Consider the following 16,874-nt stretch of genomic DNA (forward strand, 5'->3'; position numbering starts at 1 on the left):
GAAGGGGCCCAGTTTTAATTTTCTGCATATGACTGGCCAGTTCTCCCAGCATCATTTATTAAATAGGGAATCCTTTCCCCATTGCTTGTTTTTGACCGTTTTGTTGAATTTCACATGGTTGTAGGTGTTTTGTCTTATTTCTGCGTTCTCTATTCTGTTCCATTGTTCTATGTGTCTATTTTGTGGCAGTATCTTGCTGTTTTGGTTACTGTAGCCTTGTAGTATAGTTTGAAGTCAGGTAGCATGATGCCTCCAGGTTTGTTGTTTTTGCTTAGGATTGTCTTGGCTATTCAGGCTGCTTTGCGGTTCCATATGAAATTTAAAGTAGCTTTTTCTAATTCTGTGGAGAATGTCAATGTTAGTTTAATGGGAATAGCATTGAATTTATAAATTACTTCAAGTAGTATGGCCGTTTTCATGATATTGATATTTATGAAGACAATAGTAAGATGACCCAGAGGCATTTCAGAGATCTTGGACGCTGCCATGTTCATCACAGGCCCAGAGTGCCAGGGCCTTGAGGGCAGAATGGCTTCTAGGGAGAAGCCCAGGTTGCACGTAGGACCTCAGTGCTCACTTCCTAGGGTTATCTCAAGTCTCTGCACCCTGCATTCATGCACAAAAGTCTTCAAATGCCCCAGCTGGGGCTCAGGTGGGCCCAGCTATGGCTTGGGTGACCACTCTGGAGGGTGCAGGCAGTGAGTCTTGGTGGAGTTCATGTAGTACTAGTTCTGCAGGCATACCGAGTACATGAGCTATGGAAGCATGGTTACCTCTACCTAGATTTCAAAAAAATGCAATGGAGAGCTTCAGGATCCAGGCAAAGAACTGCCTCAGGGTCAGGGCCACTGCAGAAAGCTCCCTCTAGGGCAAAACCTAGTGGAGATGTGAGTTTGGGGCCACCACAGAGAACCCCCACTAGGCCAATGCTTAATGGAGTCACGAGGGCAGGCCTATCCCAAGACCCATAGAGTCACCAGGATACCTGCCAGCCTGGGAGAGCCACAGGCACCCGACCAGTCTGTAAGAAGTGTGGTGTGGGTTGCACCCAAGAAAACCATGGAGGCAGGATTCCCCAGAGTCCTGAGAACCCAACTCCTACCCTAGTGTGTTTGTAAGGCAGAACGTGGAGTCAAATAAGTTTATTCTCAATCCTTAAGATATAATTTTGTTTGCTGTATTGGGTTTTGGACTTAGTTGAGACCTGTGACCTCTTTCTTCTTGCTTATTTCTCCCATTTGGAATTGGAATGTCTATCCCATGCATGTCACAACACTGTGCATTGGAAGCACAAAACTTGTTTGATATTACAGGCTCTCAGCTGGAGAGGAATTTGCCTGAGAATGAATCATACCTTGAGTCTCTCCCCTATCTGATTTAGATGAGACTATGGACTTTAGACAAGTTTGTGCTAGAATGAGTTATGAGTTTTGGGGCCATTAGGATAGAATGTGTGTATTTCACGTGTAAGAAGGACATGCATTTTGAGGGTCAGGGCCGAATGTTATTGTCTTAACATGTTCCCCAAATTCATGTGTTGAACCTTAACGGCTGATGTGTGGTCAGGCATGGCGGCCCACACCTGTAATCCCAGCAATTTGGGAAGCCGAGGCAGGCAGATCACCTGAGGTCAGGGGTTCAAGACCGTCCTGGCCAATATGGTGAAACCTCGTCCCTACTAAAAATACGAAAATTAGCTGGGCGTGGTGGCGGGCACCTGTAATCTCAGTTACTCAGGAGACTGAGACAGGATAATCACTTGAACCCTGGAGGTGGAGGTTACAGTGAGCCAAGATCGTGCCACTGCACTCCATCCTGGGCAACAGAGCAGCACTCTGTCTCAAAAAAGTAAAAGAAAAAAAATCAAAGAAACTAAAATCTAGGTTTGTTTTTTAAAATAAACAAGATTGATAAACTGCCCCTAGGGTGTGGGGATACAGCCCAAAGCCAGGAATTGGGCAAAGTATGGTGCGCAGCTCTGTGGGGCCCCATACCACCACTGCTGAATGGACTAGCACTGTTGGGCATAGCACAGTCATGGGCAATGGCAGGTGGAGGCTTCAGCCCACACCTGCAACCTGTGACAAGGAAGCACCAGCACAGCCCCCACTCCAAGGACCTCTACTACAAACTATTGGGGGCCCTATGACTGTTTGGGACCTCAACCAGAAAATCCTGAACTTTCAATCCTGCCTCCTCTGGAGCCCAGCCCTGTTGACCTCAAAACCTTAAAAACTAAGGTAAGCTGTGCTCCCTCCACCCTATAAATTTCATTTAAGGCACCATATCCCCGACTGAGGAACCTTAAGAAAGTCTAAAACAAATGGTCTCCAGACATAAGTTTCACTCAAAGAAGTTAACCCTATCACCTGCATGCACACAAGACCAGAAGGATGACAGATCTTTGCCCTTTGCTTCATTATAATACTAAAATCTCCACCCAAAGAGGTGCTCATCTGTCGTTTTCTAATCATGTGATATATGTGTTAGCATAACTCCTTACTACACTTGTGCACCACGTATTCCATCACATCATGTTGTAAAGCTTATTTACCTCATGAATTATGCATGTCACCTCCCTTAAGGCACCACAATGTCCTCCCCTTGGGGAGGCAGCTGGATAACTTTAATTTCATTGCTGGCTCCCTTGTATTTGAACAAAAACCCCTAAAAAAAAGCCTTGACTGGGAAACTTGATGGACCTCGTGTCAATTTCATTACATGAGAGTCTAAGAACCTGTGGTCTATAACAGTATTACGGTTGAATATTTGTGTTCCCTCCATAATTCATGTTAAAACTTAGTACTCAATGCAACAATATAAGAGTTGGGGCCTTTAGGAAGTGATTTGACAATGAGGGCTCCGTCCTCATGAATTGTATTAGTGCCTTATACAGGGGTTTGAGAAGGTGAGTTCACCGTTTCCACCCTATTTTCCCCTTGCTTCTCTTCTGCCATGTGAGGTCACAGTGTTCATCTTGGAGGCAGACAGCAGGCTTCACCAGACAACCAAACCTGCAGGCACCTTGATCTTGGACTTTCTGGCCTTCAGAAGTATGAGAAATACATTTCTGTTCTTTATAAGTTACCCAGTCTCAAGTATTTTGTTGTAGCATCCCAAATGGACCAAGGGAAGAAGGAATGGTGTGGGTCTATACAGGACAGCAACAAGGAGACATAATAGGTATTCTAGTCTGATAGCAATAAATTCAAAGGTGGGGGTTACTAGGGAGAAAGGAGGGACAGTGACATAAGAAAGGACAATTGTTTGGAAGCTGTAATGACACAGAGGAAAGAATAAAGGCACTAAGGAGATTATAGAGATGACAAAAGATGATTAGAAATTTTGGCCTACCTCATCAATAGCAATAATGTCTCATCTTTTAAAGTTTTAATTTCTTTTATTACATTTACTTGATTTTTTTCATGTGTAGGTGACAGCATAATTAATTGTGTTCTTCATTTGTTCTCACTAAATTTCCCCTCCTCCAATTCATGGAGGGTTTCATAGTAGAACCTAAAGCTAAAGTTTTCTAAAAACCTCCTGCTAGATTTTTTTTTTTTTTCACAATTATATTAGGCCATTCTCAAAGGATAAGGGAAAGAGGTAAATATGTTTTGTATTGAATGGAGAGGGAAAGAAATACAAGAGCTAGGGGAGAGAAGGAGATTCACTAGGCATGGGAAGGGATAGCAGGAACTATGGTTTTTAAAGCATCAGGGGCCCGTGCCCACTCAGCACCCATGGAAGTAGTGGGACGATAGTGAATATAACCCTAGGTGTCTGGGCTCCCTGTCTTGACAAATATTTCCATGGCCACACATGCCTCAGAGGCCACTGTAAGAAACTAATTGAGCAATAATGTATCAATGTAGAGAAGTGTAAACTATAGGCCAGTAGAGCACCCCTGAATTTTCTGATCCATAAAAGATACCTGGGACCTTTCTATAACCCTAGTGAATGAAAGAGGAATGATTAAAATTAAATTTCCCCCAGATTGGTGGGATGGGTGTTGGAATCCAAATAACTGGTTTTGTTTTCTTGGATTCTGCATATTCGTTTTGGGAGTAAAACTCATAGTTTTTACAATATCAAATGAAGCAAATATTTTCCCAACTTTTTACATAATTTAAATTTTACCTGTGGAGAAAAGCTTTTCCTTTTTCATGTAGCTCAATTTGCTTTGAACTTCATTCCATTCATTTCCAACTATTTCAACATGTGAGACTCAACTTTATGGTGTTGTATGTTTACTTTATAGACTTTTGGATAGATGATTACATTTGGTATGCATTTTAGAGGTACCTACCTACCTGCAAATCAGACAGACTCTTTCAACTGCAAACAAAACAAAATAAAACAAAAAAACAAAACAAAACATACCTTTAGGAAATGCCTGATATCTAGCTGTTTATAGGAACATAATTAAAAATTTTGGATGAGAAAGTATACTGACAAGCTCTGAAGGCCCTTAAATATGTCTCGGGATGATACAACTAAAGAGTTAATCTTGAGAAAAACAGTCACCTTCAAACCAAATGTCTGCATAAAAGAGCCAGTTAAATGGCTTGTTTACTTTTTGTGCTATTATTTTACTAAATGTTGTTTGTCATTATTTATGAGCCTTGAGTAATTACTGAAGGGTTATAGTGGCCTTTATGTGTTGTTGTAAAGGTAGGTAAGTAAAATTTAGTAAGACTCAATGTCTATATTGACCTATCCTTTGTTTCACTTCAGGTTTGTAGGGTAAAATCTTTTGAAATTACCAATAATAGGTCGTGACATTTTGGTCACCAGAACACAGATGATACTTCCATGAAACAACAAAGGATTTCTGAGTTTTAAGTGGTTGTAGATACAATAGCACCAAAGACAATCCAGGCAAAACAAAAGGGGCCCATTTCTGCCCTTCAATTCATGTTTTTATTGAACAGTTTCTGTATGTTAAGCACCAAACAAGAGACTTTGACATATGAGGTGACAAAACTGTAAGAAATGGTTAATCCCAAGTCTTATGTTGTATATATTTACAAAGTAGGCTGTGGACTAGCTTCTGAAAATGCAAGTCTATATAGAATCCATTTTACTCTTTCTTGAACTATTATTTTTAGATCAGTTGAGATGGTTGTGAACAACGTAAAATGTGACATGTGACAATGATATCTAAAATATGTTTGACCTTAATTCATTAGTTGCCACCAATCAGTTTTTTGAATTAAAAAGTAGCAATACTCAATGGCTTTATTATCCTTAAGACCCTGGGTATTCTTAAATCAGGGGTAAGGGCTCTATTAAAAAAAAAAAAAAGCTATCATATCAGATGGAAATTAGTGTTGAAAAAAAAAAAAAGATTCAGTCAATAGATTTGCAGCATGGATGTCCTTAGACCCCATTGCTCCTGCAAGTTACTAATAGTGAATAACTAATGACTTCTAGTCATGACCTATCCTGCCCCCAAGCTTTGGTAAAGAGTCCCCAGAAAGAGTCCCTCTCTGTCTTAGGGACTCACCCTGTCTGAGCTAATTCCAATTTGTGATGATACTTCTATTCCTTCGCTCATAACACTGTCCCTTAAAGTAGCTGAAGTCAGTGTACCCTGTAATAAAGTTGAGTAAAACAATTTGATTGTGATGAAACATTTTGAATTCAGCCCTTAACAACCTGGATAAGCATGATGTGTCCAGGTAGCCCAGCTCCAGAATGCCTGGCCACACAAGTCAAATTAGGACAATACCCAACAGGCTCTGATGAGTAAGCCTGATGAACACCTCTCCAAAATGTCCCGAGATGACAGGATGTGCATGGGACTATACTTTTAATACTCCTCTGTCAAGACCTGCTGAGGGAAGTTCTGTTCTTCTGGTCCTAAAGAAAGGACTCAGCTTCTTTTAAAACCTGCCATGATTACTCTGTCTTCTGTATTCCGCCATCAGCCTGTACTAAAATCCTTCTTAAATGAAAGACACTCTGTGGATAGAGTTCTTCACCTTTCCTCTCCTCGGGACTTGAAAACACTGGGGTGGGATGGGAGGGAAGGCAGCATTGAAACTTGCTTGGGTTTTACCCATACCATGTGAATCTATGCCTATGTGTAAAGTCCTATATATTTAGAGGAAAATCAATCAGCTTCTAATTTCACCACTGTAGCCAGAAGGTACTTTTTAAATCAGATTAATATATCCCTCTTTGGCCAGAATTCCAAATGCAACAACAAGCTGAACCCCTAACATATTCCAATCAGATCATTATTATACTTTAAAGAAATGAATATTATTTGAACAAGTCCTAATTCCGTGGTATTAGATAAGTATATTTCAATAATGACATCAATCGATGATTTACAAAACTTTATTTTTCAAGGTTGAACAATGATTCATTGTAGAATTTCAGATGAAACAATTAGCAGTCTTGAAGTACACATTGATTACAAATTAATTTGATTTCAGTAGGCACATTTCTTTAAACAAACTGAAGAGTACCTAAAAGATCCCATTGAATGCATGTGGCATTATTCCTAGTTTATGGATACTGTTTCAACTAACTGAATCTTGGGAGAGGGCACTTAGTAATTAATGCATCTAGAAACTGATAGCACTAAAATATTAAAACTTATGCATTCCAATGTTTACGTGTGTGTGTGTGTGCACATGTGATTCTGCTTTGCCTGTTTTACTATCTTAATGATTATCCCTTCTTACTGTTTCCTCGGGGATCTTACCTTACTTCTACTGACAGTCACTCAGAAATTTTCTTTTTTTCTTTTTTTTTGGGACGGAGTCTCACTCTGTCTCCCAGGCTGGAGTGCAGTGGCGCGGTCTCAGCTCACTGCAAGCTCCACCTTCCGGGTTCACGCCATTCTCCTGCCTCATCCTCCCGAGTAGCTGGGACTACAGGCATCCACCACTGGGCCCGGCTAATTTTTTGTATATTTAGTAGAGGTGGGGTTTCACTGTGTTAGCCAGAATGGTCTCGATCTCCTGACCTCATGATCCGCCTGCCTCAGCCTCCCAAATTGCTGGGATTACAGATGTGAGCCACGGCACCCGGCTCAGAAATTTTATCAGTCCTTTTATCCATCATTTTCTAGTTTTCAAATATTTCCAATAATGCCTTTTATTTTAGACAAAGGCTTTGTTGAAAAAACTAAATTACGCCAAAATAAAACCATACTCTATCCCTAGTGCTGCTCATGACCTGCCAGAACTTTCATGCTTCAAATCACAAGGCTAGGGAAATTGTCTAGTCAGGAGCCCCCCTCCACACTTCTGTGATGGGCTGGGGCTTCCAGGTGCTTCTGCTACAAGGTAATGTATAGATATAATTTCTTCTGTCTCTTACAAAATAAACTGACCATGAAATAGCATTGTCCCTTCACTGTCTTGTTTCAGCTGGCAAAGGATGAAAAGATTCCAGATGGATTTACATCTAAGTCGGAAATATTCATTACATATGAGCCACTTTAAACATTTTCTGTCCTTTCTACATGATTACCTAACATTTCAATCCCTTTTTGACATGTGCCCAGCTTCCTTTCTTTATTAACACTTTATCCTTTAAAGCTCGGTTTATCATTTACAATCTCTCTTGCTTGGTTACTTTGGGACATCTTTGTAGATTCAGGTCACTTTTGCCTATTTTTACCGGAATAACTGCCACAGAGCACAATGGGAGTTGACTTCCTAAAATAGTTTACTGTCTTACTGTCTTCAAATATTATTTTAGATAAAACTTATTTTTAAGCTTAACTTGAGTAAATATTATGAAGAAAAGAATGAATTATTAAAAGACTTGGTTCTACACACTACTTATATGAGGAAATTATCTGAAATTAAAACATAGCAAGCTCCATTTGCTCAGCGATGAGGTACTTGCACAAAGTTCCCCATGGCCTTTTGGTGTACAAATTTATAATGAAGACTACTTCTAAGAAAAAAATTTGACATAAAATTTGTTTTTTTAAAAAAACTACTGCATTCAAAAAGTTGTTTGAGTGTAAACACTCAAGGATAAGCCAGTTTTAGGATCACATTATTGTGTCACAGTAAAAGAAATGTGAGTCACATTTATTCCCTTAATTCATGGATTCAGGCTTTCCTAAATTCTCAATAATGAACTACACTACATTCTTGATGTAAGTTGTTAGGAAAATCCAAATCTTCATTTCCGGCACTAAGTGCCAAGAAATGTGCTATTATGAAATCACACATAGTCAGCTGCTTTTGTATTTTGGTTAACCAGGTAGTTTGAAAATTATTTTCCCACTAGCACTGTCCTCAGATTTCAGAAGCAGAACTAGAGGAATTATATTGAGGTATACTTTGTGGCAGTTCTGTTGCTTCTCTATTGCCCCAGAACTTACCACGGTATTGAGGATGGATATGCAGAAATTATGCTCTTCATCAGGTAGCAGTTACCATAGGTGACCAAATATCACCTGTCTATGGCGTCTATAACATATTGGGTGATGGACTAGCATGACTTTCACTACTCTAATTTTGCAGGCTTATATATATGGTGAAAGTTGTATATTTTGTGAATTTTTTTAACCTTTAACATTAAGTCCTTACATATCAACTTATCACTGAATATGTTTAATTTCTGATTGTACAAAAACAGAAACCTGAAAAACACAGATATTAGCAAAGTTTTTCATTGTTATGTTTAATTCCTTTTGTTTACTATTGGAAGGAAGCTTTTGTGTAGTCTAATCTTGGATTGGGAAAATATTTGATGCTGTCTGATAGCCACACTGTTGGCCAGATAATAATTTTGATAAATCAATCTATCTGCTTTGGGGAGTAGAATTTGACGCCCACCTTAAGGTATTATAAAATACTCATTCTACAGTACATGTGTATAGGAGTTCAGTCCTGTATTCAGGCTCACAACTGTATTATTTGGTGGTTTGTAACAACAGCTATTGCACATCTTTTGGGGGTCCGAGAAAAACCAAGCATCTGGGGCTTTCTTCCTTTCTTCTCATCAAGAGAAACCAGCCAAAAATGGGTGAAAAGAACAAAACTGGTCTTTAACTGTAGGCTTAATTGTCATGAATCAGTGAGAAAAAAGGTGGTGGCCTTTTCCCTTTTGTCACCATAGTTTTCTCTGGGCATGCAGGTTGTTCAACCTTAGTCTGGGTTATAACAATCTTTAAGATTTTTGTTTCTTGACTAAACCTTTGGTTATTCACATAACTTTGGAAAAATCACATACAGTTTGTCGATATTTTTCTTTTTCTGAAAAATCTTATCCCAGTGCCAATTATTTTGAAGGCTGCTTGTAATCTAATTCATAACAGGTTTCTTTACTCCATGTTGTAAAATCTGAATACAGATACTGTCCAAACTGTCCAAAGAGTAATGTTTGAATTCACAGTAACAAAAGTTACAAAGTTTGTGCAAAAGTTATTGTACACCATTGGAGTACATAGAGCTTGCTATAGTTAATTTTATACATAAAGTTTCATTTCTCATTAAAACTATTCTGTGCTACATTAAAAGTTTTGGATTTAATCTTTACTAAAAATAAAACTGAATGCTCATTTAATCTCTGAAATCTGAAGATGCAAACTGCCTATACATGATGTTTATAATGTGGTAATAAATCACTGGAAACTTTTAGACACCATAATTGCTCTGGAGCTCTTCAAGTTTTCCAAGCGTCATGAAGTAAACCCGGCTGTGGTGATTGCGCAGGGTAGAGGTAAAGAACAGCTTGAAAAAGAAAGAAATACACTGTCAACAGATATTTAATACATTGCAACCAGATATTTGATATAACTATACTTTCATCTGCATCTGCTAATTAAAACATTAAGCCTTACTGTTTTGTGGAACAGTTTGTTTTTCAAATAAAAGAATGAGTTTAAATTAGTTTGGAGTCTAAATTATACATTTTTAAAACAACCTTTTACTATATTCTACATAATTATAATTTATATGGTTAAATAAAATTAGTAATTTTGTAGGTGACCTTCATTTGCTGAAGTTCTTGATAATTTGGGGGCAAAAATTCTTTGCTTTTTAAAACAATCCTCCACTTATATTAAAGTTGACTTTTCTTTTAATATAAGGAAACAAATTATTTAGGTGTTGTTTACCATTGCTGCTTGTATTTAAGAAGCCATTGAAATTTTCTACTTGGTGCAGTTTTCTTTTCTTTTCTTTTCTTTTCATTATTTTAATATTAAAAAATTTAACAAACAGATAATACTGTATGTTTTTATCACATACAAAATGATGTTTTGAAGTCCATATACACTGTGGAATTGTTAAATCTAGTTAATTAACAATATATCACCTCACGTGGTTATCATTTTATGGTGAGAGCACTTAACATGCACTCATGCAATTTTCTATTTCAGCAAAATGGACTGACATCAATAGATTGATAAAATGAGTTAAACCCAGTGGCTTAGAGAGGGACATGTTGTGTAAATGTGGGCTGTACCATAAAGAAAATTAGAATAAATTATGCACATAAATATCAAACAAAGGCCTCCTTGTTAGGACTAAGGCTTTTGACATCCACAGTGACTATATTTAGGAGACTTTGTGACATAATGATGATGATAAGATATACTAAATGTGACAAAGGGAAGCAGGGAGTCTCTAATTTGTGATACTGTGAGCTTACAGTGTATGTAACTGTACATGTTGCTTGATAAAGAAAATATTTGAAATTATTACAATTTAAATATTAAAATATTTAATATTATTAGACAAAGGCAGCAATCATAGTTACTTCGGTTAGTAGTCATCAAGAAAACAAACAATCTTTTAAGAAAAAATTATATGATTATACTGAGTTAAATAAAATTTAAAATGCCCTCACTTAACTCTTCTAAGATCTGCTTTATACCTAATTAAATAAAAGTCTTCATAAACCTTTACAGAGTTTCACTGTGGCCTTACAGTTGAGGGGGATGCAGGGCTTTAAGTGTATATGAAAACAGTATTTTACATTTCATAGTAAGTAATTTTGCCTCATAATAAAGAGACAACATTGTAAAATTTTAAAAAATATATGCTAGTCATTCTTGACTTAACATATTTGATGTTACAGGCAATCTGTGAGATGCTTACGGATATGACTAGTTGTCACAATTGCTCCAAAGCAGTTATTAATATTTCTATTTTGGAGATGAAGGAACTAAGGATCAGAAAGATTAATCAAACTTCTCAGGTTCTCTAACCTAGTTAGTCCTGGTTAGAGACAGGACTGCATTCTAGGTCTCGCTGACCTGAAACACAGGTTTTTGCCATTGCATCTCTTTACATTGTAAATTGGCAACTTTGCTTGATGTACAGTGCTTTATCCTGGCTGTTCTGATATTAACTCAAACCCTCTGCAATCTCTTCTCAATAGGAATGTTTCCTAGTCCTATTAGGACTATTTCTTCACACTATTATTTCCTACAATAGGTAGGAATGGTAATAGTCTTATACCACAAAATTTTCCATCTAAACTATTTGAATTAGTTGTTAAAATTGATCAAATAATACAAATAATTGCCAAATCTTGATTTTATTTTTATTTTCTGCAAAATAAACATCATAACACCCACTTATGAAGATAAATTGAGATAACTGTTAAAGTACCTAGCACAAGGATTACTATACAATTAGGTGCTCAGCAAACATAAGTACATTTTCCTTCTGTTATTGAATTTTGTTGAAAGCTACAAAAGGCAGATTTGCTCAAGGATTTTGTTTAAAAATATCATTTTAGTATGAACATGAAAGGCACTATGAATCAAAGACAATAAAGTATTTTGAACCAAATAAAATAATGGCTAAGCTTTGCTTAAGACCTAACTAGAATTTTTTCTTATTTTTTCAAAATGAGCGTCTTTCGAAACCAAATTTCATTACTTACCATATTAGTGTTTCTACTGCAAAAGATAAAATTGTTTTTTAATCAATAGTATGCCAGTTTGAAAAATATACCACAAATATATTTATAGCCAGAAGGAAAAGGACATAAATTTCTTTTGTTAGTTCATTTTCAATGGTTGCGTTATTTTTGCTGTAACTGGAGGGTGTAAGCTATACCTTGTCACCCCGGGTGCATAGGAATCTCAGCTTCTTAATTGACCTGCGCTTCAGCTCACTTTCCAGAACCTGGATTGCAAAGAGCGCACTTCAATGGCCTTTTGGCCCCATCCTGTGGTTCGCTGTGTACACTCAAAAGCTACAATACAAATGAAAAAAAAAAAAAAAAATCAGAAAAACACAAAATCTTTCTGGCAGTCATAGAAAATTATAACTACGGTCAATGTTTGTTTATTAAGAGGCTCATTGTTACAGCTCAGGTTAGCACATCCTGTTTTTCCCTCCTATAGTCAGTTGTTTGACCATTTTGCTGCTTAAGAGTGGTGTTCAAACTGGCTATCTAAAGGCACCATTGTAATCAACATTTAATTACCAGGTCTCAATTATTTAATTCTTGTATTCATATCCTCTAAGACCACAGAAAAAGCTAAGGACTAATTCTATCCCGTTTGTAGACAATATAATCTACTCACAGCCACTCTTTATTTTATAGTCTAAGTGACCTACAGCATTCCTAATAAGGGCTCCTAATAAGGGTGTATATTTGTGCTCCAGTGACATACATGAAAACCTGACTCTTAAAAATTAAAATTGTTAAAAAATGACTTGCTCAAATAATGACTGTAGCAACCCTAATGCAATTCAATAAATCATCATGTTATAAGCAGAACCAAAGCTACTTTGATATTCTTAAGGTTTTTTTCCTGTTCAGGAAATATTTAAGATTTTAACTTTTTGACTCTATTTTATAATACTTTGTGACAAATATAGATTATGACAATAATTGCCTTAAACCTAATTATGTAAACAGTCAGTCATTTGGTGCTGTAAAATATTTTTTGACACAAGGAACAGCACTATTATTACATTTTTAACTTTCAATTTAATATTCGTTATGTACTTCATGGGGAAAAATTCCATAAGTAAATAAAATCCTGACACGTAAAATAATATCAAGATTTCAAACTCAAGTTAAAATAGTCTAGGAAACAACAAAATAAGGCATCTTCATTCTCATATTAACATGAATTTAATTAATTACTTTGATTTTTCATTTTTTCTATTATAAAAGGAATAAATTGACTAAGAAAAATGGCTATCCTGGCAGAAGACTTTATGAGTCAAATTTCAGACAAGAATTAAAATAACTCCAGATATAAGGAAATAAGGAAAATCAGTCTCCAGAGGTTGGGAAGAAGTAACAGATTTAGTCTCTCTAGAGTTGAATTTCTTCACCTATGTGACTATTTTACTAAAAACGGTATTTTTGTCAACAACAATATAGACCAAAAATTCCAAACTTGAAGCACAGGCTATTGCTGAGTCCAAGTACATAGTTCATATGGCATCGCATAATTTCCACCTTAGTCCCAAAACACCTACATCTGCCACTTAACCTAGCTACTGAGAGCTAACTTGCTTTCTAAGATGAAACACAATGATTTGGAAGTGGGAATACTTAATAATACCTGATGCAATTGTTAAGCCTGTATATACTTGTTGAAATGGAGAGCGATGATTTGAACACATTTACTATAATTTAAGAAAATGCAAAATTTAAATTGGGGAAATCTGGATCTGGATTAGTTTTAAATAACAAAGCAGTTGTTTTTAACAGAAAAAATATGGTAATTGATTTCCTTAATATCAGTGTTATATGGTAGTCTTTAGCATACTTTCAAAGTATCCTTAATATACAAACTAAAATATCATGTTCTTATAGTACTGTTATTTATTTCACATGTAGCTGTCTTTCAAATTCTAGCAACTTAAAATAGCTTTTTTTGTTTTAGGTCAGAAGTTGTCCTGCCTGAGGACAAGAGCTGTACCAGATGACTTTGCAAGTTCCCTTTGACCCTTATGATTGTCTACTGGCATAAATATAGGGGTTTGTTCAGTTTCCTATTTGAACTGAATTTCCTTATGACCATTTCTGATTAGCAGATTGATCACAAAAGTACCACTGTCAAGGACAGAACATGAGTTGTTATTTGTACTTTCTTTTGCCCCAGATATGTCAACTAAACTGTAAGCATTTATCTTCTGTCACTTAAATCTGGTTTTAAACCCTCTGTGAGTTCTTACTTGTTTCAGGAAATTGGAGCAGGTTTTCAGGACAATCCTTAACACTGACTATATGTGCAAAAAAAAAAAAAAAGAAGGATTCTGCAGATGTAATGCAAAGTGCCATTATCTCATATAAAAAAATGTTCATTAAAAAGCAGTTCTTTTAAAGTGGTCCTTAAAGCCACATGAGGATCATATTTAGTCATTTTATAGAGATTACAGAAGAATCTGCCTTATCATTTGACAGACCATCTCTCTCTCTCTCTCTCTCTCTCTCTATGTTGTCAACAACAACATAGACTAAAAATTCTAAACTTAAAGCAAAGGTTATTTGCTGAGTCCAAGTACTTAGTTCATATGGCATCACATAAATTTCCACCTTAGTCCCAAAACACCTACATCTGCCACTTAACCTAGCTACTGAGCTAGCTTGCTTTCTGAGATGGGATACAATGTTTTGGAAGTGGGAACACTTAGTAATACCTGATGCAATTGTTAAGCCTCTCTCTCTCTCTCTATACACACACACACACACACACACCTTTCTTTTTCCTTTATTTGCTCCACTAAACTTCTCTTTTCTATAATAGCTACCCTCCAGCTAATCATTCTACTCTCTCTAATATTTTTACTTTTCGTATGCATTATATTCCCTGTCTAGAATCACGTCTAGGGTCAGTGAGCCTCAGAACATATACAAGAATCTCAAATTATTTGGATTTCCCAGATCAGCAGTCCTGCTTTGGCTAGGAAGAAAAAAATGTCCTGGTTTGATGAAGATGAAAAGGCATTTTTCTTTGTTGCCACCTGGTTGGTACCTAACAGGCACTCCAGTCAGTCATATCTATCACTTTTCTAAATGATTTGATTCTTCACAGGAATATCACTCACAAAATAGAACTCTACTGACTATAAAAAATGGAAGTATTTGGCTCTTTTATACTAGTTGGCAGTCTCCTAAGATAAAGATAAACCCCACAATAAGTGTGATGAAAAGAAGCATTTCCAATATCTGTGTAAATTCTGCAAGTAAAGGGAGTTACAACAAAATTATAGATTTTTGTGGAAAGGAATTAGTTCTCATTTCAATTATACAATATTGCAAATAACTCAGATGACCAAAATGAGTCTCTTTGTCGTAGTCTCATGAATTCATTAAGCATAGGACAAATACAGGCATCACCTTACTAAGGGAATAATTATGCAGAACCCCAAATTAATCTTATGTGTCTTAAGAAAATGTAATAACTCAGGAAATCTTTTCTTAGGACACTTTTTTTACCCTTGAAAAGTTTCTCTGGGGTCCCGAAGAAGAAAGAAATTGTATACATACCTATAGAAGATGGTATGTCTTTCCACATTTCAAGGATCTTCTTGAAGAGTTGTTCATTTGCTTCCACAGAGAGGGCTTCAGCGTTGAAGGTGAGCATCATGCCAATTCCCAGGCAATCAGGTAAAATGATGATATTCTGTGGTATAATGATTTCCAGGGGCTGGAATTATGTTTCATAAAGATTATATGTCCAATATTTTATCACTACTACTTTAATTGAAGCAGCTTGGCAGAGCAATAAAGACCAAAAGAGGTTCAAAGAGCAAGGAGGAAGAGAAACCTCTATTTCCAAATTAATAAGCATGCTATCCAATATTTGAAAAGAGCTGCTTTCTTTATGTCATAAATTCATAGCTGTTAATATTCTTCTTTATAATTAGGAGAAAGCCTTATTTTAAAAAAGCAAAGATGTATTTCCAACATAGAGAGATTTCTTGACATTTCACAAATTATTATGTATCATAATAGAAGAAACACTACTTGTTACAGGCTTGGGTTTAAAATTCATTTCAGCACATTAATAAATACTTTAGTAATTAATGTACAAACCAAGTAACAAATATACAATACTTGCCTATCAGCCAACTCATTCAAATTAGAAATAGAAAACTAATCTAAAAAATAGCTTGAACTTAAAATGCTTACAAGGGACAGCTTTATAATAGTCTCCACAGCTTGAAATATAACTTTAAGTCATTTCCCCCTTTGCAAAAATGTTAGAATTTCTTTACCAATTAATATAATTTCAAATGCATTTAAGATACATAAAGACTTATTTGGTGACATAATATTAAATACTAAGAAATATCTAAGCATTTCTAAATTTCACGATGCACAAAACAATGCAACAAAGTTTTCTTAAACTACAGACATTGACACATTAACAGTATTTCCCTGCAGATGAAAAATTGTGTTCCTCTATGGTTTCTCCAAACTAGCATATTACAAAAAAAAGTCAGAAACTATACTTGCCAACCCCAGTGTACTCAGGCCAGGTGCTTGAGGCCATGTCCCAGCAACAACAATCCTGATAACTAAAATGGGGATCCAGAGACGAAAAGCAATTTTAATGCGTCCCTGGGCACTTGCATGAGCAATTGAATCAGAAAAAAAACAAAGATAAAGGAAGAGAGTAAAAGAAATTGCAGAAAAGAAGGTTGTCTCAATAAAATCTGTTTAGAAAAAAACTGGACTGCTGCAAATTCAGACAGCCTCAGATGCTTCTCAGATGATTCCTGAAGTAACCAGATATTCTTTAGCACACATGATTCCCTTGTATCATTACAGCTTTTGTAATCTGGAACTCTTGGAAAAATATTATTTTTAGTACATTCTTTCTCAGAAGACACCCACCTCCCTGATAATAGAGTCCTTTTCTCTTTTAATGGGTCAAGACACTAGAGTATTTAGCTAAAAATATT

At 36.2% G+C, this 16,874-nt stretch overlaps 1 protein-coding gene across 1 annotated transcript in view; it reads right to left on the minus strand.

The window, feature by feature from the left end:
* Nucleotides 1-6,961: 6,961 nt before the first annotated feature.
* Nucleotides 6,962-16,874, minus strand: part of NRK (Nik related kinase) — a 140,271-nt gene continuing 130,358 nt past the window's right edge. Inside the window, 4 exon segments of the mRNA XM_033201516.1 lie at nucleotides 6,962-9,713; nucleotides 12,054-12,121; nucleotides 12,124-12,192; nucleotides 15,454-15,613. Of these exon segments, the coding sequence (XP_033057407.1) occupies nucleotides 9,618-9,713; nucleotides 12,054-12,121; nucleotides 12,124-12,192; nucleotides 15,454-15,613 (393 nt within the window). The 3' untranslated portion in view covers nucleotides 6,962-9,617.

Source organism: Trachypithecus francoisi, unplaced genomic scaffold (assembly GCF_009764315.1).
Source record: "Trachypithecus francoisi isolate TF-2019V2 unplaced genomic scaffold, Tfra_2.0 Lachesis_group6, whole genome shotgun sequence".
Taxonomy (NCBI): domain Eukaryota; kingdom Metazoa; phylum Chordata; class Mammalia; order Primates; family Cercopithecidae; genus Trachypithecus; species Trachypithecus francoisi.